This window comes from Haliotis asinina, chromosome 16 (assembly GCF_037392515.1).
Source record: "Haliotis asinina isolate JCU_RB_2024 chromosome 16, JCU_Hal_asi_v2, whole genome shotgun sequence".
In the NCBI taxonomy this organism is placed as follows: Eukaryota; Metazoa; Mollusca; class Gastropoda; order Lepetellida; family Haliotidae; genus Haliotis; species Haliotis asinina.
In genome coordinates this window covers 42,864,248-42,888,645 of record NC_090295.1, presented here as the reverse complement: position 1 = coordinate 42,888,645, position 24,398 = coordinate 42,864,248, and the positions used below count along the sequence as shown (strand labels likewise).

Sequence of the window (24,398 nt, the reverse complement as noted above, 5' to 3'; positions counted from 1 at the left end):
TTTCACCTGTATACAGCAGATGAAGGCCGAATGTTTGGTACGACTATATATACAATGTATGTCATTGACTAAAGATAACAATTTGAAGCAGGGTATTTGGAAAAAGCTCGGCCAGCCATAAGAGGAATCTAATGCATGTAGATATAAATCATTTGAAATACTCGTGAAGATCATATTACAAGTAGCTATAGTTTTCTTCAACCTGTGCTCATTGTAAGCGGTGACTAACACGATCAGGAGGTCAGACTGATCAGTGCTCATGGCATTGGTCACTGCATTGTCTGGTTCAGACTTGTTTATTTAAAGACTGCCACCTTAAGGCAAGGATATTCCTTAGTGTGATGTTAAGCAACAAGCAAACATCTTTTATGCAAGTACAAACCATTGATCAATGATGATCCTGTGAACATCTGCTCAGGATGTTTACATTGTGGCAGCAACATCATGGAGCAGCTAGTAGTTTCATGGCAGCCGGATGCATCTCCTTTGCAAGAAACTCTCAATAATGGAAATTAATGTGTAGACAGCGAAGTGAAACTGTTGCTGTAGTTGATGTTGGCCACAACTTCCTGTTTGATGTAGTGTTGAATGAGTCAAATAAGGGACTGGTTGCATGTTTGTTTGAATGGATTAAACAGAGGTTGCATGTCTGCAGGTGATAAACAACCAGTCTATTCAGCAATGTGAAGAGCTTTGGTTATCTGGTGAAGCAGGGAAATAGCATGGAGGTAGAGGTTAATCTCATTGTGTCGCTGTAGGAGAATCATGCTTGTTAGGGCGCCTGGTAAAATGAGTGAGATAGGAGATGTCAGGCATCGAACCAGGGCCTAGATTACTTAAGCTTTCTTAGTGCTAAGATAGTCATAAGTTAATGTTAATTCATGGCACTTAAGACTAACTTAGCGCTGCAAGAGCTTTGAAAATCTAGGCCCTGGGTCTTAGGTGTGACGAGTGAACGCTTTAACCACAACCCTTCCCCACCCAGTGGTTGGAAGTAGCTACTGGCCCACTAGCCAAATGCTAGTTGATTGTGAATCAAGCTAGTAATAATTTTGTTAAAGCTATCCTGACTGGCTTGCTGAAAATCTCACATAATTTGATCTTTTTGAATGCACATGAATGTGACGAATGCAGTTATAAAAGTTTATTAGTATGTTTTATCACAGGATGATCGCTATGTAGAAAATGTCAAGAGCATTGTGCAAAAGAGGATATAAATGTAACGATGTGCATTTAGATATTTTGCAGAGCCAGTGAAGTATGTTATGTGGCAACAACATTTTTGCTAGCTACTTTTCAAAATAAATTCATACACTAACTCCTCACCTGGTAAAAGAGAGCTTCAAAGTGTGCTTGAAAATGTGTGCAGCTGTTGTACTAACTGTACTTATTGAGGGTTGTTTGTGCCACTACATGCCTTGTACTTGTTATATGGGACTCTCATGCATTACAGTCTTCAACTCCTACTGCTGGTAGGAATCCTAGTGAACAGAAATAGGAGACACATAGTAAATAATGAAACCCAGATCCTGACATTAGATTCCATGTACTGTAGAGAAAGACAGAAGCACAGCAACACATGTATATGAATGTTTGCCAACAATGTGTGCTGGAAACAAGAAGCAGCAGGTCCCCCTAGTCCTCATCGGTCTACTTACATAGCTTCTCGTGGAAAACTAGAGCAATTGTTCTACCAGCTGTGTTATTTGTCCCATTTTTTAATTTGTCATATTGTGGACTGCACTTGAGAATGTGAAGATGAAAACTTGGTTACCTTGTGGTATTTAGATCTCACTTATCTCTGACGTGATCGTAAATTTTTCACCACTTGGTGATTTAGCTAAAGCATGTGTGCATAGGGTGGGATCAGAACTCCTCACTTTGTCCAGCTGACCTTGTCCTGTATCCTACAGTGATTGATTGGGCAGTGACCTAGATAGACTTGCCAGTACCTACCAGTCACTGTGTTCATACTGATAGACCAGTTGGAATCTCAAGTGTTGGCAGGAGTTTTGTTTGTTGGTGTATCATTGTGTTGTGATGGTGTACTATTTTATGTTTGGTGTATTTTGTGTCATGCTGGTGTACTATTTTGTCTTGGTGTATTTTATGTCACGTTTTGTGCCATGTTGGTGTACTATTTTGTTTTGGTGTATTTTGTGTCATGTTGGTGTACTATTTTGTTTTGGTGTATTTTGTGTCATGTCGAAGTACTATTTTGATTTGGTGTATTGGTGCATTTGGTGTAGTTTTTGTCATCCATGTATTGGTATTATATTGTTCTGTGACATTGGTGTATTGTTTGTGTGTTAAGAGCAAACAGAAAAGTATCAATATGTTGATATTTAAGTAATCTGAAAAAATAGGAAAGGACAAACCTTGGTTTTCTCCTCATTTATCATGTGAATCTGTAATTAATCCTCACAACACATTTGGCTCTATTGTTATTATTTTGGACTCCATCTTACTGCCCGTCTGTGCAAGGTCATCATTTCCAGACCAGAATATTCAGCATTTGTTCACCAAACTCTGTACATAGATAGGTCTGGTGGTGAACTGGAACCTTTTGGTAGTTTTGGATTTTTGATATGGTAACAAGTTTGACTTAAAATGAAATTGGTAGTAGTGCTCATTTCCAGAGCAGAACTTTAAACCTTTCAATTCTTTGCGGTACTCAAGAACTTAATGACATAAATCAACACTACCACTCTATTTCCAGTGTCAACACTACTGAGGTATATCGATGCAAGAAAGCATTGTGAGGCACTTTGTTGTAGATACAAGCATGCTAGTATATGAATAGTTTATGTATATACTCCAAACAAAAAGAATGGGAACACCATAAAATTTGATAGTCATAAATGTAGTTGTTTCTGTGCTTAATGGACACTTACATCGACAAGTTAGAACATGTGGTCAAGCAACTGATTCAATATTTGTGCGTTTTTAGTGAAATGAAACATTGTCAAAAACAGCAAAAGCCAAGGATGCTGAAACACACAAGCCCCATGTTTGATTCAAATGCCCAAAGGAAGGCACACGTCACATGCAGCTTGAATCATTTAAGTGCCAATCGAGCTCACAAAAATTAAATTAGAGTAGAAGAAAAGCCAGATCTGTGGATGTCAGCTTCTTTATTGTAAATAGCACAACGTTTCTGATGAAGGACCAAGCATTTGCTCTGAAATGTCATGTTATTCACGATGAAGTTGACATCCATAAATCTTGCTTTTCTTATATATTCCACTTCTAAATGCCCTTCAAAGATTTACCATAGAGCGTAAATGATCTCACCATGTTTATGTATTTATATGACTATCCCATACTTTTTGTTTTTAGTGTATATGTTTTCATGTGATTAATGTGATGAACAATGTAACATAGATGTAGCTAGTTGATGTATTCACAAAGAGTATTTTACCATTGCGGGGGATATTGATGACCTTGTCTTTTTCTTATGACATTCTGTGACTGGAAACATGTCATCATGTCTGTAGGTGTCATTGATCAGTTTGTGCAATTCTCAAGGAAGTCATTTGGTAATTGATCTCACTATGGAAAGAGAAAAGTGTTCAATAATTTGGTCTGAAGAACAGCAGCACCCGTGAGGCAGGCATGAGGCTACTTTTGAGATGTTATGTAGTGGATAAGGTTATAATGCAGTGGATGAGGTTATATTACAGTACATGATTTTGTGATGCAGTGGATGAGGTTATGATGCAGTGGCTAAGGTTTTAGTACAGAGAATGATGTGATGCAGTAGATGAGGTTACACTAAAGTGAATGAGGGTATAATACAGTGGACAAAGGTATAATACAGTAAATGAGATTGTGATGCAGTGAATGATGTGACACCATGGATGAGGATGAGGATGCGATGCAGCAGTGGATGAATTTATGATGGACTGGATGAGGTTATGATGCATTGGATGAGGTGATGATGCAGTGGATCAGTTGATGCACTGGATGAGGTTGTGATGCAGTGGATGAGGTGATGATACAGTGGTTGAGTTGATGCATAGGATGGGGTTGTAGTACAGTGGATGAGATTGTGATGTAGTGGATGAGGTGATGATACAGTGGTTGAGTTGGTGCATTGGATGAGGTTGTGATGCAGTGGATGAGGTTGTGATGCAGTGGATGAGTTGATGCAGTGGATGAGTTGATGCAGTGGATGAGCAGTCCTATGTTCACTTTTTACTTCATGAGATATTTTTCCCTATGAGAAGATGATGAGTGTTGATAGCTAAGTATTATCAGCCAGTGATAACATGTTCAAGTTGCCTATTGACGTGTTACATTTGCTCATGATAACGTCTGTCTTTCAGACTAGGAGGGGGTATCTTTGGTGATACACACATCGCCACCTGGCAGGACATGACAGTCGCGGTCAAGAGGCTGACTATCAATATCCATGGCAACCAGGTTACCGAGGCAACCATGGAATTTATGAAGAGTGAGGTGTGGTTTCACAGGTGAGTGATTGAATGAGTTTCCTCCACAATCCATCTCCACAAGTTCTTTTGTTGTGAAAAGTAGTTATTTTTTTTGTGGGAATCTGTAGAATGTAACTTTGCTGCCTTTAGATTGTTAGTCCAACCTCACTGCATTCTCACTACACAACTGTATCTAGTCCTGCCTGGACATTACAGAAATTAATAAACAGTGTTGATTAGGTCAGGGATGCTGAGGTCAAAGGTTACAGGTAAGCAGGGTGTTTGATGACCTTTATTTACAGATAGATGAATGATCCTGATGCTACTGGCACCCTTGTCATATTCCTGAACCCACAGACCTGTGAAGATCTGGGTTAGAATTGGTTGTGACGTGCACCAACCCATGGTTGTTGTAAGAAGCGACAAGTGAGATCGGGTAGTCTGGCTTGCTGACTTGGTTGATACACGTCATTGGTTCCCAAACGTGCAGATTGATGCTGATGCTGTTCATCACTGGATTGTCTGGTCCAGACTTGATACCCGACCACTGCCATATAACTGGAATATTGCTGTGTGTGGTGTAAAAGTAAACTTACTCAATTAACAAGTTGCATCTCAGGTGGGCAGATAGATGCTGTTGATCACTGGATTGTCTGGTCCAGACTTGATAATTTACAGACTGCCACCATATAGCTGGAATATCTGAGTTAGGCGTTAGCAACAACAATCAACCAGAATCCACAAGAAACAAGTGGTAAAAAATGAACCAATACAACAAAACCTGAAGATGTCTTTAGTTTCCAATATCCATGAAATACAGGGTATATTCAACAAATGGATGGGTGATATTATGACAGAAAAGTGTGGGAAGGAATGTTGTTAAGCTAATGTGCACATTAGGCATGAATGAGGCTTAGGCATAGCCAGGGCGAGTCACAATTGGAATAATAGAGGAACATGACATACCTAGTGAACTGTCAGAACTTCTAATGATTCGGAACACTTGGTGAATACAAACTTTTACCCTCAAAGCTTCGTTTTCATACCCTCTTGTTTTATAAACAACAGTAAAAACACTGATTCCATCCAGCATTGTTTTATTTAAATAAGACCTATTGTCATCCATCTTGCTCTATTATGTTCTTGTTTGTTTCTGCTTACATTGCTATTACCATGTTTAATTTACCTCTTTCAATGCTTGGTTTATTGTCTCTTGCCATAACATGGAACAGGGGACTATGTATTCAGCATCGTCTGCATGTCCGTCAGTACGCACGTCCCATTTCTTGTTAACGCGATATCTCATGAACTGCTGCACCCAATGTCTTCAAATTTGGTGACATCCTAGATTGGGGTATTACAAAGACACCAGTCGATTTGTTTGACCTTGACCTTGTTTCAAGGTCACTGTGACTCTTTGATCACTTTTCAAACTCTTCTTAACGAACAGTTAACAGTTGTACATACATTGGGGGATTATACAGACACCAACTGATTTGGATGAATTTGACTCTATTTTTTAGGTACCCCCAACTTTTTGATATCTGATGAACTATTATTCCCAAATGTTTCAAGTTTTGTGACAGCCTACACTGACACCAGCCAGTTTGGATGACCTTGATCTTATATTGAATATGGCAACGACACTTTGTCCACTTTTTGAACTTTTGTTGATGCAATATTCCATAAATATTCCACTTTTGTCGACAGCCTGCATTAGGTGCTTATCCAGACACCAGTCATTTCATGCATTTTGTGTATGAGCAAAGAGTAAACAGTAGTGAATATGTTATAAATATGTCATGCTTCTTTACCGGCGGGGGACACTGCTATGTTAGCGGCAAACACTTTTTTCAAATCTTGATGTTTAAGTGGAAAGTGTGTCTATGTACCCTAGTGCCATGCTGTGTTATTCTGTCAGAGCATCTGATGTAAAATAAATTCCTTGGAGCAATAAAGTATTATTATTTTATTGTCGTAGCTGGGGTTGAAGTTTTAGGACAGTTTCCTGTGGTCAAAATATTTGACACTAACCAATCTATCTTGTGCTGTCAAGATAGATTCTGTAAATAATAATAAACATGCAACTGAAAGTGTGACGACAATACCAGACAAGAGCATCTATTTGCACATCTCAACGCTGTAACTCATGTCCTATTAAATGCACTACCTCTAGCAGTGGCGTAAAGTTTTCAAAACTAGTTGAAAATATACACCTGTTTAATTCATTGCAAAAGATGTCCAATGGTAGATATTTTTATGCATTGATATGCATCTACAGTATTGATAATGCAACTGCATTTTGGTTGTAACATAATGCCCCAAAGTGCTGAATCTAACAATACGATGCATGTAGGCTATGACCTTTTAGCAATATGAACTAGGTTAAAAGTGGAATAGATATATTGAAAATAAACTGTTTGCCATATCAGCTCTTCTCCAGGCTATTTTTATAGACAAATATAGAAACCTTTGCACCAAAAGGCTTATTCAGTGGTATTGATTTTGATATTATAGATCATTATAAGGATCTTATGTATCCTTGAGGACCCTAGTATCTCTATTGCAAGGCTGATGTCACACATCATTGTTTCATTGGTGTGTTTTGAAACTTTCATAAATAACCTCAAGGGCAATTGTGACATACTTAGAAACTTGTAAAGGTAGGTCAACAATTGACTGTTTTTCACTTGACAGACTGTATTGCTGGAAGACAGCCCTTAAGGGAAATGTGGAAATATTATGTTATAATTGTTTTATTGTTGATACTGGATTTATTCTTAATATACTTAATATAGTGTATGATGTCTGCATTGACCCAGTTCACTACCATGGAAACGTGTTGGGGGTAATTTCACCAGCAATTTTTCTGTTATCAACTACGATGAGGTGAAAAGGATTTCAATTTGTCAAACTGAGTTTGATGACTAGGGAACTTTTGTTAGTGGTCAGAGATCCTGTTGTGCTGTTTATTTTTGTTTAGATTTTGAAAATTATTTGCACACTATGCTGTAGTCAGGTAGAAATGGTCCCCTTGACTGGCTTGTTGAGATTACTTGTTAGTGTTGTGGAAGACATGCTGCAGACAATTAAGTTTATGTTCAAGGTCATGGCTGCGTGATTAGGGTTGAGATGATGCCAGATTTTCAGTTTCAGAGGGATGGTTAGAGGTGAATGTACTGTTGGTTTTTCCTGTAGTTCAGTGTGCATCTTTCTGCTATGGTCTCTGGATACAAGGATGTCTGAACAGCAGATTGTTCTTGATCACTGTCTCCAATTGGTGAATTGGAAATGTTTGGCATGAAGGTCTTGAGGAGCTAGTATAGTGGTGTCAAGTCCTGGACCCACTTGCACAAAGCCATCTTAGCTCAATGACTGTCTTAAGCCTAGGAGGGTGGTGGGGTAGCCTAGTGGTTAAAGTGTTCGCTCGTCACACCGAAGACCTGGGTTCGATTCCCCACATGGGCACAATTTGTGAAGCCTATTTTCTGGTGTCCCTCTCCGTGACATTGCTCTAATATTGCTAAAAGCGGTGTAAAACTAAATTCACTCACTTAAGCCTAGGTTAGAGAATGGAAGTTGCAATCATTGTAGTGCTAAGATCACTTTGTGCAAGTGAGTCTAGGGTCTAAATCAACCATAGTGCTACCAGTCATTGGTCTGTTATGGTATAGGAGTTGATCACTTTGTACAATGACATCCTGGTCTTTTCTGAGGATCATCAATGTGTTACCCACCTTCCTTTAAGAATAGACACGATAGATTGGATATTTGGAGAGGACTTCATCTTCAAAATGGGTCAGTGTTCAGTATTTAATTTCATTCCGTCTAGAATAAGCCAACATACCCTGTAAAGTAAATGTCCACTTGTCACATATTTATGTCCATTACTGCAATGGACTGCTCACCAATGCTCCAAAGTCGGCCATAAACAAACTCCAACGCATTCAAAATACGGCTGCCACGATCGTGTCTTGCTCCAGGAAGTATGATCACATAACCCCAATCCTTTGTACCCTCCACTGGCTTCCAGTACAACAAAGAATAAGCTATAAGACCCTGTGCTTCGTGTACCAATGTCTGTCGGGGGATGCTCCAGAGCATCTCCTTGCCTGTATTGTACCATATATCCTGGCTCTATTTTTGAGATCAGAGTAAAAAAATTTGCTGACTATCCCAGTTACCAAAACAGATTCCTATGGACACAGATCCTTTTCATTTGCAGCTGCGACTGAGTGGAATTAGTTTCGAAAATATTAAAGACTGTGACACTTTCTCTCTCTTTAATTCCAGACTCAAAATATATCTGTATGAGCAAGCATTCTGTGATGAGTCAAGTCAGTGAACCCTTGGACTGTGCGCTTGGAGCATGAAATATTCATGGAGCCATGCACATTATAAATGAACTATTATTATTATTATATTTCCTGGACAGTTCAGGTGTGTCTGTTCCTCCAACATGTAGTTTGGAATTGTGTGTTGTAGCCGACAGCGCCACAAGAACATTGTGACAGTGGTGGGTCTCTGCTTGGACGGAAAACACCCCTACATCATCACAGAGTACGTCAACGGAGAGTGTCTCAAGGATGTCATCAAGCACAAAGGAACAGAACTCACGTGGCCTCAGAGAGTCAAGATGGTGAGTCAACTCATATCTTGAGTCTACTTCAGACCTTCACTATTATATTTTTTATTAAAGTAATAGGAAAATAATACGGATGGCAGCTTCTTGTTTATTTTATGTCACGTTTGTGGGCTATTCCTTGTCCCTTTGTCAGATGAATTGATACAGACAAGATACATCAATGAGTATATATACGAAATTGTACAAGACGCCAGTGTTGCATGTACATACAATAAATTGAATAGGAAATGTGTTGCTAGACAATGGATATATTGTTTATACAAGGGAAGGATATAAAATACATATGTACACATATTGTATTATCAACTCATTTCACACCTGCAGGGAGAGATATTGAACAATAAATATTAAAAGACTCATTATATTACAGCTGTATCATTCATGAACGACATCTCTGGCTTTGAATATTTTATGAATAGGGGTTGTTGGTTATCCAAGACCAGAGATATTATGAACATTTATGATATGTTATCAGTGTCATGGTGTGGCCGATGGCATGGCCTTCCTGCACTCCACCAAGCCCCCCATCATCCACCGCGATCTCCGCTGTGCCAACCTGTTCCTGCTACAAGATGATATCATCAAGGTGAGTGTGTTAGTGAGTTAGATTCAGTGTTGTTGTAAACAGAATGTCTCTAGAATGCACAGTGAGTCAGCTTGGTATTTTAGTTACATCACAGTTTCAAATATAGAAAATATGGCATTTAAAACCCATCAGTGGCCCAAACTGGACTCCAATAAATGTACAGGGAATACATAATATGTAATAATGTAGTATGTCCACCTGAATAAATTTTTCAAAAACTAAATCAAATAAACAGATTAATTAAATTTAAGAAAATATATGTGCAGGCATCCTCAAGATTGTTTTCATGATCTTCAGTATTTACGTTTTGCCTGTCACTGTTTTGTAAGTATTTCTGTTTGAAAGTGTGACATGTATGCACCAGATAGATGTGTTACTGGTTATACATGTCCGATCTCATTCCTCAAGTATTGACTGGTGCCACAAACCAAGACTACTAATGCATAAAAGGCGACTCAGCTTGTCGTAAGAGGCGACTAACAGGATCGGGTGGTCAGGCTTGCTGACTTGGTTGACGCATGTCATCGGTTCCCAATTGATCGATGCTCATGTTGTTGATCACTGGATTGTCTGGTCCAGACTCGATTATTTACAGACCGCCGCCATATAGCTGTAATATTGCTGAGTGCGGCGTAAAACTAAACTCACTCACTCACTCAAGACTACTAATGACAGTGGGTGATTCTGTGTGTACTTCTGTTGGCAGGTGGCTGACTTTGGTTTGGTGAAACTGTTGCAGCCAGTCAGACAGGAGTGTTTACATGATGATTGCTGTTGTAAGTTGTGGTCTGGAAAGTCCTATCAGGGCTAATTTTTCAACAACAGGAGTACGTACTCCATATTTTTCAGTATAAGAGTAATAGAGACACCAAATTTGTTTCTGTGCCTCCATGTTTACATACACTTGTCCAATTTTGACCAATCAGATTTAATTTTCTGGAGTCCTATCAAATCTTTTTTATGGTGTGCTCAGGGAAATCACGTCTGTGTAATGCGTCAGAGAAGTATCTTGTTAAAGGTCACATGCAACATAAAACACAACTTTGCAGATTCTGGTACCTTTTGGTATGTACTTACCAAAACAAATCATAAAAAATGCCAATTCAACCTATAAAGTTGACAGAAAAGCCCGCGAAATTGGAACTCAAACGTGTCACTAAATTCCCCCCAGCACTAGGGGGGAAACTGGTTTCAACAGCTGTGCTGTGCTGCGTCCATAACGCATGCGCAGTGAATAGGTTCGCGGAGCTTGAAACAGTATGCATGCCCAGCATCTGAGGTTGTGAGCAGTAGTCTAATCTTGGTTGTGTACACAAACAAGTAAATAATCTACTCGTTACGTAAAACAACTTGTTGATTGTGGTAAGCAGTCTCTGTCACAGAGAGAGCTCAGTGTCTGGTTTATTGACACCTATATGTCTGTCTGCCTGTCTGCTAAAGACAACATGCAATACACAGCTTCAATCATTGACCACGTGCAATTTGAACTTAATACCTATCAGACTATACAACATAAAGAAAATAAGTTGATTTATGACTCGTGCACCTGAGTCCCGTGTCTGCCACATTATGTAATTAGGCCCGTGTGATACACATGACATGTTTTTATGTCTGTGGGTTTGCAAACAAACTACATTCATTTTTTTCGGAAGACTGGGTCTGACGGAAACTGGTGCAAACTCTTGTCAGTTTCAAGTCCTGCTTTGTACTTGAACGAATGACAGATTCCAGCCACGCAGCAGTTTACCATCTCTACTGACATGATTTTTTAATGGATCGAGCGGAAATTCAGAGAACATGTATGTTCCAAACCGAACATCTCTATATTCATTCTTCAAGGATAACGACTTCTTTTAGTGTATATGATTTTGTTTGACAACAGTATATGAATCCATACTGAAATGACGGATCAAGTACACAAAAAGAAGTTGTTACCCATAAAGAATCTTTCTTTCTTGTGACTGGCTATACTTCTAAAATGCCCATCAAACAGATCATCTTTCTGTACACACAATGAACCCTTAGCATATCAGCAAATGAAACAGCCAATCGGAAGCCGTCGTTACACTTGAGTGCATATCCAGCCGCTATGACTGGGTTCAGTCTCCCGAGGGCTTCGTTTCGGGGGAATTAAGCCCAAGTACAAAATATTGCACTTTTGAATCGCGATTGTACGCTTATAATTTTGTTTATTTGTTTTTTTAAAAGCAGCAATGTAAATTATATGTCATGAATAAGTGATAAATGTGTTTTAATTATGTTTGATTTTTTGGTTGCATGTGACCTTTAAGAAACAAGATTTGTAATACTTATCCTGTCTCACAATGTGCACTTTCCTCTGTTCTTCAACTATGGAATGGAAACAGTTTTATAAGATTTCTAGTACCTCTTCCTCCCAGCATACCCCAGCTCCATGTGTCACAGGAAGGCAATGCAAAACATGCAGCATGCCTTGATGACCATGTTACTCTCTACTGAAGTCATTCTCTGCTTTGTCAACATCCTTTGCAGAATGATGTTTTCATTGCTGGCCAGTACAGAGAGAATAATCCTACAACGATACAATCTCAATAGAAGTTTTCATGGTTTAGTTATTGTCTTACTTATCTAATAAGCTACAAAGAGAAGAAAAAGCATGGTAGAGAATGACAATATGAGAGAAAGAGAAAACGTTTTCATCTTGCAGGTGGACGTTTTCTGTACATGACAGGGGGGTTGTAGACTTGCTAGACCATGGTGCTTTTGCAGCCTCAAGGAAAATGAAAAGTTTTACTCTTTCCAGTTAGCTCACAGCCATCAGCTCTCTTGTAGTTATGTACATCTACAAGGAACAAGATCTCTACAGTTCCAAAGTTCAGTCTCTACTTTGATCTTGCAAGCTGATGGGCCAATTTGTCATTTCTATAATTCTTAAGCACCTCGGCAAAATAAGCACTTGAAGAGAAAAATTGTGAATGTATCACCCACAACTCATTATCTTTCTTATAGCTCTTCTAAGAAAAGTAAGAAATCCATGATCTGAATGTTAACAAGGTGCAAAGTAAACAGAATGGCAAGGATCTCTACAATTCTGTGTTTACACAGTCAGCTCCACACAAACAAGCAATCATGTTAGAGTTGATTGAGTACACAGATTCAGGTATTTTCAATTGTATTGGGATTATAAATGTTCCTCCTCTTCGTTTCACAAACATTGATGACAAGGAAGCTTGTTGGTGGGAAACGTTGAGAGCATTTAAGAGCGATTACTCAATTGTAGTGTCTTTCACTGGTATGTCTGTGGGGAGTGGGGGGGTTCTTGGATTCTTTAAAAATATGAGTGGAACAGTCTTATCCTGTGTCTTAAATCCGTCATTGTCCTTTCACAATGATACAAGGAGATTATCAGAATTGTCCATTCGTTGACAGGATCCTGTCCTGTCACCATTCAAAAACAACCCATCAGGTCCAGAATCTGTAATTTTAGGACCAGAATACTGATCTGGCCCCAATGTCTTGAAACAAACTTAAGTTTTCACTCAAATCTCAAACTGAGCTGACAATTTGAATCAGCTGAATTTTAACTCAACTGCATTTTTCTAACTAAAAAAGTTCAAACCACTGAAGAAATCTTTACACCAAACTCAGATTGTCTACTAAATTTAAGTTTGATGCAGATTTCCGTTCTTTCTGGAAAATGCATGTTCTTGTGTTTTCTCAAATTTGAGCGAAAACTTGAACTTAAGTTAAAACTCAGACTTAAGTTTGTTTCGAGAAATCGGGGCCTGATCCTCCAGACAGATCCTACAGAGTTGGGTGATCTGTGAGCCTTCATCCAATCATGGATTAAATGCAAGATGTCTGGTACCCATAAAAGTCTGTTTAGAATACATATCATCGCTCACATGATGGACACTCAACCCTGATGAACCCCGCTACACTGGTTACAACAGATAAGGGAATGATTTCATTAGGGAGTCACCTGTTTACCCCTGGTAGGCTGCATGTTTTGCATGGACTACATATAACTGCCTAATGCAATAGATGACATTGTTGCATGCTTGGATGAGGTGGTACTGGCAACTTGCAGCCATACTTCACAGTTGAAGAAGGGTAGGGGCAGAACATGAGACAGGATAAGTTTAAGGATTATACAATTTATGATCAAAATTACTTCGTTATTTCTAAGCGATGTTCAAGGAATTACTTTTTCATAATATGTAAAGTGATCAGGAAAGACAGCAGTGATAGCAATTTGGAAAGCAATGGTTCTCTGATTGAATGCATCTTTATTGAAGCTGTTGTAGTTTTTATGAAGGGAGAATGTTGTAACATATTGGAACAGATATTGTAGTTATGGTGATCTTCACTGCATGTCCAAGTTTTGAAATACGAATTGAAATACTAATTTGTTCTTTAGTTTTAAAATGCAGTATGAATCCACAGACGTGTTGCCATAGTTACAAGATGTTGTTGTCCATAGGTCAGCGTCAGTACAGTGCATGTCCTGCCTCATTCCGATGGACGGCGCCAGAACTCCTGGCCCACCCCACAGCCCAGGAGGATGATGCTGTCATCACAACTGCTTGTGATGTGTATTCTTATGGGGTCATCATGTGGGAGATCATTGTGTGTGCTGACCCCTTCGATGACCTCCAAACAGAACAAGAGGTACAACAATGCTTGACAGTGTGAATCAGAGTACTGTATGTTGCCAGCTGATGGAGGCTGTAAACAATGTTTGACAATGTGAATCACGATACTGTGTGTTGCCAGGTGATGGAGATGGTAAACAATGTTTGACAATGTGAATGAAAGCACTGTGTTGCTAGGTGATGGAGGCTGTAAACAATGTTTGACAACGTGAATCAGTATACTGTGTGTTGCCAGGTGATGGAGGCAGTTAGCCATGTTCGACAGTGTGAGTGAAAGTACTGTGTTGCTAGGTGATGGAGGTGGTGAAAATATTTGACAATGTGAATGAGAGTACTGTATGTTGCCAGGTGTTGGAGGCAGTAAACAGTGTTTGACAACATGAATCAGTATACTCTGTGTTTCCAAGTGATGGAGGCTGTAAAAATTGTTCAACAATGTGAATGAGAGTTCCGTGTTGCCAGATGATGGAGCCAGTTATCATTGTTTGACAATGTGAATGAGAATACTGTGTTGCTAGGCAATGGAGGTGGTAAAAATATTTCACAATGTGAATGAGAGTACTGTGTTGCCAGGTGATGGAGGTGAGAGCATGGTGTTCTCCGGTGATGGAGGCAGTAACTATGGTTCAAAAATGTGAATGAGAGAAAGGTGTTGCTAAACATTGTTTGACAATGGGAATCAAGACACTGTGTGTTGCCAGGTAATGGAGGTGGTCAAGAGTGGACGTCGGCCGGATATTCCAACCTCTGCTGAGGTTATGCCTCAATACAGGGAGATGCTGAGAGAGTGTTGGTGCCAGGAACCACAGAATCGACCCACATTTAAACAGGTGAGAACATGCTGTGACAGGAGTAACATTATCTTATATATGGTGAAGCTGAGATAGTGTGAGATACACTTGACCATGTTGAACAGGTGTCTTATATGTGGAGCCACACAAAGACACTAGAAAGAAATGTATTCTGCTGGCTGTTATATTGAACACAGTAATCTTGCCTGTTTCAGATATTTGAAACAATATCTTTTGTATATATTTGGTATAGTTGTTACAATACACAGGCTGAATTAATGAAACTTGTTACATTAAGCTTTATCTCTCGCAGTCTACATGAACATGGAAGATAGACATGAGAGTCTTGATGTAGAGTTAGTCATATTAATTTGAAAGCAAACTGTTTAGAATATACATATTGCAGTCGGCTAGCTGTCTTAGACACCAGGATAGTGATCCAGTTAGCGTCTTGGTGCCAGGATTGAGCCCACCTGTGACCAGGTGTAAAAACCTCAGAGTCAGCTTTGTGTGCAGACACTGTCATTTTGTCACAACCCCTAGTGTGCAGTACACAACTCTGTGCACTTGAAAGAACCCACAAATCCATTGGTAAATGACCAGATGGTGGCCACATAAATGTGTGCAAACAACTAGTTGTGGGTACTGCAACATGCATTAAACTGGACAAGATGTCCCAGTCCGCCCAGGTGTTAATGGGTACCTTGTAAGGATGGGAAAGCCACACTAACTCAGTGTGCCTAGTGGCTGCAAGAGTTGTATGATCCCCAGGGAGTTTGAAATTACACTGAAATGTTGAGATGGACATCCAATGATCGTGGGAACATCAAAGCATTTTTGAGCAGCTGATATGATTTTGGTTATTTGCAGGTTGCAGTCAGACTTCGGGAAATCTCCCATCAATCAAGATCCTTTCAGAAAGTTGTAAACAACAAACACAAACACCGAGAACAGACTTTGAATGCACAAGTGTAGTTTGTGAAGCAAGAACATTTTGTGACCTCTGGGACATATTGATTCCGGGGTAGCAACGGGCAGAGATCTGAGAATGTGTTGAATCAAGATCACCTACAAGTCGTCATTGAAGGGATTCGTGGGTATCTGTCTAGATCTTGGACTGGGAATGTGACACACATGAGACTGTCACTGATCCTATGATAAACAATGCCAGTTCTGATATATCCAAATCACATCCCAACTCAATATCATCTTGGAACATTTGATAGACAGTTGATACCATGGAAACAGGAAACTGTCTTTTTCCAGTGCTGTCAAATTCAGCTTCGACTTACAGTGTATATAAAGGATGTGTCACATTCGAGAGACCTACACGAATACTTTGAGTTGTGAAATTTCCATATGATCACTGGTGATAACATGAAAACCGTGGATAGTTTCCACGTAATCAGTGGTGAAAACAGAACTGTGGATAGTTTCCTCAGGATCAGTACTGACAACATGAGAACCATGGATGGTTTCCACATGATCTGTACTGATAACATGAGAACCATGGACAGTTTCTACATGATCTGTACTGATAACATGAGAACTGTGGACAGTTTCCACAGGATCAGTACTGATAACATGAGATCCATGGACAGTTGTCACAGGATCAGTTCTGATAACATGAGAACCATGGACAGTTTCCACAGGATCAGTACTGATAACATGAGATCCATGGACAGTTGTCACAGGATCAGTGCTGATAACATGAGATCCATGGACAGTTGTCACAGGATTAGTGCTGATAACATGAGAACTGTGGACAGTTTCCACAGGATCAGTACTGATAACATGAGAACCATGGATGGTTTCCACATGATCTGTACTGATAACATGAGAACTGTGGACAGTTTCCACAGGATCAGTACTGATAACATAAGCACTGTGGACAGTTTCCACAGGATCAGTGCTGATAACATGAGAACTGTGGACAGTTTCCACAGGATCAGTGCTGATAACATGAGAACTGTGGACAGTTTCCACAGGATCAGTGCTGATAACACGAGAGCTGTGGATAGTTTCCTTGACATGATCAGAGGTGACAATGACGGGCAGCTTACATGTGACCGGCAGCGAAGACATCAGCTACCCACTACTTAATGTACTACATGTAATATATTAATCAGAGTTATGTTCCCTGGTGACAGGATCCACTGATTGCTGGTAGTTTGATTTTCATGAAGATGAAACTCTAGTTATTCTTCCTGCATAGTGGGGAATACACCATCAACTTCATGGTCATTTTCAGGGATGTGAGAATATCTGATTTATCTATGCCACAAGTCCCCCCAACCCACACACCCCATATTCCAATACCAATATTGAAGGTCAGTTCCAGGCCTGTCTGACGTATGCTTCTGGTATACTCCATGTGGTGATTTTAAGATGTGTTATTGTCAAAAATTGTGCAATACATTTACAATAAACTGATTATTTAATCCCAGTGACAACACACTGTTATACGTTAAGGAAATGAAATGGCCCAGTTCTGTGTATGAGATGATATATGATATGTTTTCATAATAAATATATTTTATATCTACATGTTTGAGGCCAGATTTTTGTAAACATGGCAATACATTTGTTAATGAGTGTGACTGTACAAATGTTTGTAGATATAATGGGCAGGATTGATTGATTTTGTGTTGTTTACCAAAGTGCCCAGTGGTGTTCTAACATTCATTTCATCAACTTGCCTGTTGACTGATGGCATCGATATCCTAAAGACTAAATATTCACTAACAAACTACACTTTTGTTTTATTGACATTCACCAGCCTGTCAATGAGTTCTTGCAGTTCTTGTTGATCTGTTGCAGGAATTGCCAACTAATATGTTTATAGAAAGGGTAGGGACATGTTTTGGATTGCTGTGATCTTGGTTTAGTGTACATGGCGTCAATAAAACAAAATATACTGAAGAAAAAATGTATGGATCATGAATGTTCATTTATTTTGATGTATAATTGATATTGTCTGTTGATTGTACCTAGCAACATGTAACACACTTTGGACCAAGTAGACAGTTGCAAGAAATGTCTGCATGTCAGTCAATGCAATGTTTTGTCATGAATTCTTCGTGTTCCAGAACTGCGTGCATGTTGTTGATTGTGATTACTAGTAAACAACAACATAACAGATAAGCCATCTGCTGACTCTGTCAAATTGTAAAGTGACGTGACTCACATGTACCATGACACTTATCTTTGACATTGATTTTATTGTCAAATGAAAATTTTACTATGATGTTCAAAGTGGCATGGTATTTGTTTCTTCTAGTGTATCTCTGAAAAAACTGCAGATTGTATTGCCAGTAGCACCTTGAAAGAGGGCGTCTTTTCCCATCCCTCTCTATGAATGTTGTATTCATAGGCCAAGAATGTTTTTATGCCACATTGTATTTGTACAAGTTTCATAATGTGAGTCATAAATATATTATGATACCATTTTTACTTCAGGTGCTTTGTTTAATAAGTTTGAGTACTTCTTAAACACTATGTATTTATCTCATTTAGCCAGTACAGAACACCATTTTGTGACTTGTGACACTGATACTGACTGGAGATATGAGACAGGGTTATAGGGGTCATGGGATGATTCTGATTGGGCTAGAGTGCAAGGGTCATAAAGGTTAGGTTGCGAGGGTATCCTCACATCATTGGAAGGTCAGGGGTCATGAGGGTTTTGTTGAAGGTCATGGGTTCTTTGCATGTGTTATTTGCAGATGATCCATTTAGGTTTTTGGGTAAGTTCACTTTATATGTAGTGTTTCCAGGATGAAATTGTTACTTTGAAAACCCATCATTCTTGTAAAAGATGACAAGGATTACATGGTCAGACTTAGTGAGTTGGTTGCTGACAGGTCTGTTGTCTAGTCCATACATTATTCTTTACTGTCCTTTGTCTTGTAGCTGGATTATTGCAGAGTATGGCTTTTAACAACAAAATAATTCACTGACATTAGCAAAATTTAGAACTGTTGAAGAAGGAATGCGCTTACCCCACCAGATTGTATTGCCATGGAAAGTCATAGTTAACTGATCTGATGTTTTTGAACGGCCAAGGCTTTGGCTGCCAAGCTGTGGTCTTTACATGAGCCAGGCTGTCAAAACTTGTACTTCTCCTAGTCTGTCAGTCCTGCCACCAAGGGTCAGGGTCATTTCTGAAGGGACAAGATCATTGATTGTGAGAAAGGACAAGAAATAATAAAGGTCTTTGAAAGGTATTCGGTACACTGACGTATGTCGGCATATCAATTCTGTGTCAGCAGGAGTCATTTTGTACTTTAGATTTGTCCTGTGTAGAAACTTTTTGTGTCACAGTATTTTCAGACTCAGGTGCAACTATGCTTGTCGTAAGAGGCGACTAACGGGATCAGGTGGTTAGGCTCGCTGACTTGGTTGACACATGTCATTGGTTTCCAGTTGCGCAGATCAATGCTGATGTTGTTGATCACTGGATTGTCTGGTCCAGACTCGATTATTTACAGACTGCCATCATATAGCTGGAATATTGCTGAGTGCGGTGTAAAACTAAACTAGGTGACCAAAGTCATGGATGTAAGCATGAACAAGAACAGACTGGCTTCTCTTGGGAGTCCAGTGTTTTAGAGATATTATTACAATAATATTCTGTCCACTGACATGATCACAGACTAACTTACTGTGCCCCTGCTCCACATTGTAACTTAGGCGGTTCGCAGTGCAGTGAGCTGGCTACATGTAGAGACCAGTGTTTGAAATGATTGCCAGTCTGGAGGCTGGTTGTTATTGTATTATACTTACACCACTGTGTCTTTTCATAAATAACACTAATGTCAATCTTTTAGTTTTTGCAAAAGCTGTAAATTTGACTGTTTCACCATTTAGCCTTGTGCAGATCTCCACATACAAGGTATGGTAAGGGTAATTCCAGCCATATAACACTCTTCTCAGAAATCTTGTCACTTCAAGATGGACAGCATGGCACGGTCATGATACAACCAGATGATGCCATGGCTAGATGATGACTGGCTAGAACACAGCATGGCAAGGTGACAACATGACAAGATGGTGCCATGACTAGATGATGATTGGTTAAAACACAACATGGCAAGGTGATGACATGACTAGATGATGACTGGCTAGGACATAGCATGGCAAGGTGACGACAAGACTAGATGATGCCATGGCTAGATAACAATTTGGTAGAACAGCAAGGCAAGGTGATGACATGACCAGATGATGCCATGGCTAGGTGACAATTGGCAAGAACACAGTATGGCAAGGTGATAACATGACCAGATGATGCCATGGCTAGATAACAATTTGGTAGAACAGCAAGGCAAGGTGATGACATGACCAGATGATGCCATGGCTAGGTGACAATTGGCAAGAACACACTATGGCAAGGTGATGATGTGACCACATGATACAATGGCTAGGTGCTGATTGGCTACAACATTGCATGGCAAGGTGACAACTTTAACACATGATGCCATGGCTAGATAACTATTTGCTGGAACACAGCATGGCAAGGTGATGACACAACCAGATGACGATATGACTAGATGACGATTGGCTAGAACACAGCATGGCAAGGTGATGACATGACCAAATGATTCCATGGCTAGAATACAGCAAGGCAAGGATGACTTGACCAGATGATGCCATGGCCGATGACTGGCCGAGATATTGACGCAGGATTAAATGGTGACACGACCAAATGGCTAATGGAATGATACATTAAATGGCAACATGACTAGATGACCCCATTGTCTGGTGACATGACTCTGTGATGTAAGGTGATGACATCAGTGAATGATGGCACACCCAGGTGACATTATAGTTAAACTGAATGGTATTACAGTTATGTAATGGCATCTTTATGGGTATTCAGATAACCACAGTGGAACATACCAGCACTGACAGAGTGCAGACTGGGCTAGTCTCATTATCAGGAAAATCCTTGATGTACATATACATCAGTAAAACGACTAGCTCCTATGAAGTTGACTCAACAATAATAATTTTTGGTACAAGTACCTTTCATAATGCTTTATGTTGATAATGTCCGTCAGCTGAATATGTTTTACTTGATAATGTATGTTGTTTAATGTCTGTTACCTCATAATACCAGTATCATAATAATGTTCATGTCTTTATACTGGTCTTTCACTTGATAACCACTTTGTCTGACTCGAGAATCTGTGTCCATAATATCGATAATATCTGTATCATGTTTCACAAGTTGTGTACGAATCTTCTCTCTATTACATCAGGCAATGTAGTGATTGTACATTTGAAAGGAGAGTTTCTGCTGTATTGCATTTCGTTGACATAAATCCAGAAAGTGATAAAACAACAAATGTAACTAGCTATACTTGTTTTGGAATCTAGCTGGGAGAGCCAGCTACCTGTCTTAATCTTCATTATAATGGCTGAATGCCAGCAATTATTAGCTCAAGTTTACTTTTCTGACATCTTTAATATCACATGGGATGTGTTTCCTAACGAGATGAATGATCTATGGGTCTCGAGCATCTACTTGCAAAATCCAAACCCTGGAAACATCCATTTAGAAATTGTTCTTCACCAGTTATAAGAGGCAGTTTTAAAGGAACAAAGGCATATCGTCATATCTCAATTGAATTGATCAATGCTCATGCTGTCAATCACTAAATTGTATTTTTTTACAGACCTCAGTCATACAGTTGTACTATTGCTGAGTTAAACATCAGACAAAACACTGTAAATTCAAATTTCATGTTAAGCATGTCATCCACAGCTCTTTCAGAACGTTTTGAATCTGTCCAGATGTACACTTACCAGCACTTTTAGTTGAAAGTAATGATGTACCAGAGTCACTGAAAACAATGCCAAGTAATCTAACAATATTAAATATCATAAATGAGTCACTTATTGCACTTAGTTGTATTGTTTTGTAAAAGGTAGTGTTGTGCAATTGCTGTCGATTCATAGGAAGAGTGATATGTTCAGTATGTATTGTCCTTGCAGAGGAAGAATGATGTGTTCTGTATGTGTTCTCTATGTTGAGGAAGAGTGATGTGTTCTGTAGGTATTGTCTATGCACAGGAACAATGATGTTCTCTGTGGTCCATGCAGAGGAACAATGATGTGTTCTGTATGTGTTCTCCATGTAGAGGAAGTGTGATGTGTTCTGTATGTGTTGTCCATGCAGAGGAACAATGATGTTCTGCTTGTGTTGTCCATGTAGAGGAACAATGATGAGTTCTGTATGTGTGGTCCATAGGGAGAGCAACAATGATGTGTTCTGTATGTGTGGTCCATGCAGAGGAAGAATGATGTGTTCTCCATGTAGAGGATGAATGATGTGTTCTGTAGATGTGGTCCATTCAGAGGAAGAATGATGTTCTGCTTGTGTTCTCCATGCAGAAGAATAGTGATGTGTTCTGTATGTGTGGTCCATGCAGAGGAAGAATGATGTGTTTTGTATGTGTTTTCCGTTTAGAGGAAGAATGATGTGTTTTGTATGTGTGGTCCATTCAGAGGAAAAGTTATGTATTATGTGTTGTCCATGAAGGGGAAACATGCGGTATGTCTTTTTCCTCGAAAAGAAAGTGCATTGTGCCCTTTATCTGCTTGATTGCAGTGTTTGTCTCTTGCTCACACTACCTACAATGAAACTTATTTCTACAATAAACTGATTAAATGAATATCTTGTTCTTCAATTTCGAGTGTCCCTCACTGTGATATTGCTGGAATATTGCTCAAAGTGGTGTGAAACAAAACTCACTCATTCAGCATCAACCACCAGGTACTAGTTTTACCCATCTGAGAAGTCAAACAGGACCTTCAGCATGAGAAACCGCTGTAACCAGCAGGTAACCTCACCAGACCTTACAGCAAGAGACACCAGAATCTGATACAACAGATTCACTCTTGCACAGCACATGAAACCAGACCATGGCCCACTTCTGTAAGGACTTTCTGTAAGGACAACTCACAAACTAAACTGAAACATAACAGCAACAACGATGTTACGACACAAAGTGCAAGCACACTTAAACGATCCACAAAATTAGACTCCCCCAGGTCACACAGACATGCATTTGATAAGTGTTTACATTCATACCCAGCACTGTTACTTGATGAGATAATGATTTAAGTATAAGCCATGGGACCCTTTGACACCTTCGCTCGCTTATCTCCCAGTCATGATCGTGTTACTGAAGGTAAGACTACCCAGATCAATGAGTCCGCCAAGACAGGATGAGATGATAGCTCCATCTCCTTGTGTCAAGGACACAACAGTAACAGAAGCATATTGATATCTTCGGTAATCTGTCTTTATCTAGTATCAACAAGTGAAGTTCATTTCTGGTGTCCCCTGCTGTGATATTGCTGGAATATTGCTAAAAGTGACCTTAAACCATACTCACTGACTGATGTGGAGTTTAGGCTGAATTGGACAGTTTTTTAAAAGTTCATCCAGTGAAAAGACATGTGTTTTGATAAAGTATGTATGACATGTAATACACAAGATTACAACCCCCCGACCTAACATGATTATTTTGCAAAAAATATATCATCAAAAATGTTTTTCAGGGGATTTTCATGAATAGGATGAGCTAAATTCTACCAGTATTATCATTGCATGTCATTATTTTCTTCCCATTACTCTACACAAAATATTTGTATTGTTTCCCTTCCCATTACTCTACATAAAATATTTGCATTGAAAAACGAACGCTGGAAAATGAACATGGAGAAACTGTAGAACACACACTTTCATTCTGAAGAACAAACTCATTGCTGTCATCTTTGATACATATTATGTTACTAGGAAACACAAGAAACTGTTTGAGGGGTTCATGTCTTCAGATGACATAGTCGTAGTTAAAGAAACGGAATTCTTTGAGTACTGGTTATAGATTTCTTTATAAGGCCAGATCAATTTTATTGCTCAGAAAATCTTAAGGCAAGATAGAAAAAATCTTTCAAAGTCAAAGAAAACTTGGTTTTAAATATTAAGAGTATTTTTCTTCTGACAATTTTTAAAGTGTATTTGGGGCAAAAGACAATTAAAACAAGAGTCATCAGGAGATGACATATCCCCCTGGCCCCCACATATTTGAAAGGACAAATCATCAGACAGTTACTTATTGTGTTTTTAGACCAAGTCTGAATTGTTTCTATGGAATTCATGAAAAATATAAATGCCATAAATCAGAAAAAGTCACCATTTCAAGATCTGTCTCGTATATCTGCCAAGACCTTTTGAAAGATATGAAATGGTTTTCGAGCTGTGCTCCAGAAACCAAGTCAGCAACATGTTCATGGAAC

At 39.2% G+C, this 24,398-nt stretch overlaps 1 protein-coding gene across 1 annotated transcript in view; it reads left to right on the top strand.

Moving 5' to 3' along the window:
* Positions 1-22,765, top strand: part of LOC137268583 (probable serine/threonine-protein kinase drkC) — a 62,276-nt gene extending 39,511 nt beyond the window's left edge. Inside the window, exons 8-14 of the mRNA XM_067803158.1 lie at positions 4,329-4,475; positions 8,922-9,075; positions 9,557-9,667; positions 10,374-10,443; positions 14,130-14,317; positions 15,003-15,131; positions 15,963-22,765. Coding sequence (XP_067659259.1) covers positions 4,329-4,475; positions 8,922-9,075; positions 9,557-9,667; positions 10,374-10,443; positions 14,130-14,317; positions 15,003-15,131; positions 15,963-16,067 — 904 coding nt within the window. The 3' untranslated portion in view covers positions 16,068-22,765. The remainder of the gene's footprint in view (positions 1-4,328; positions 4,476-8,921; positions 9,076-9,556; positions 9,668-10,373; positions 10,444-14,129; positions 14,318-15,002; positions 15,132-15,962) is intronic.
* Positions 22,766-24,398: the final 1,633 nt, after the last annotated feature.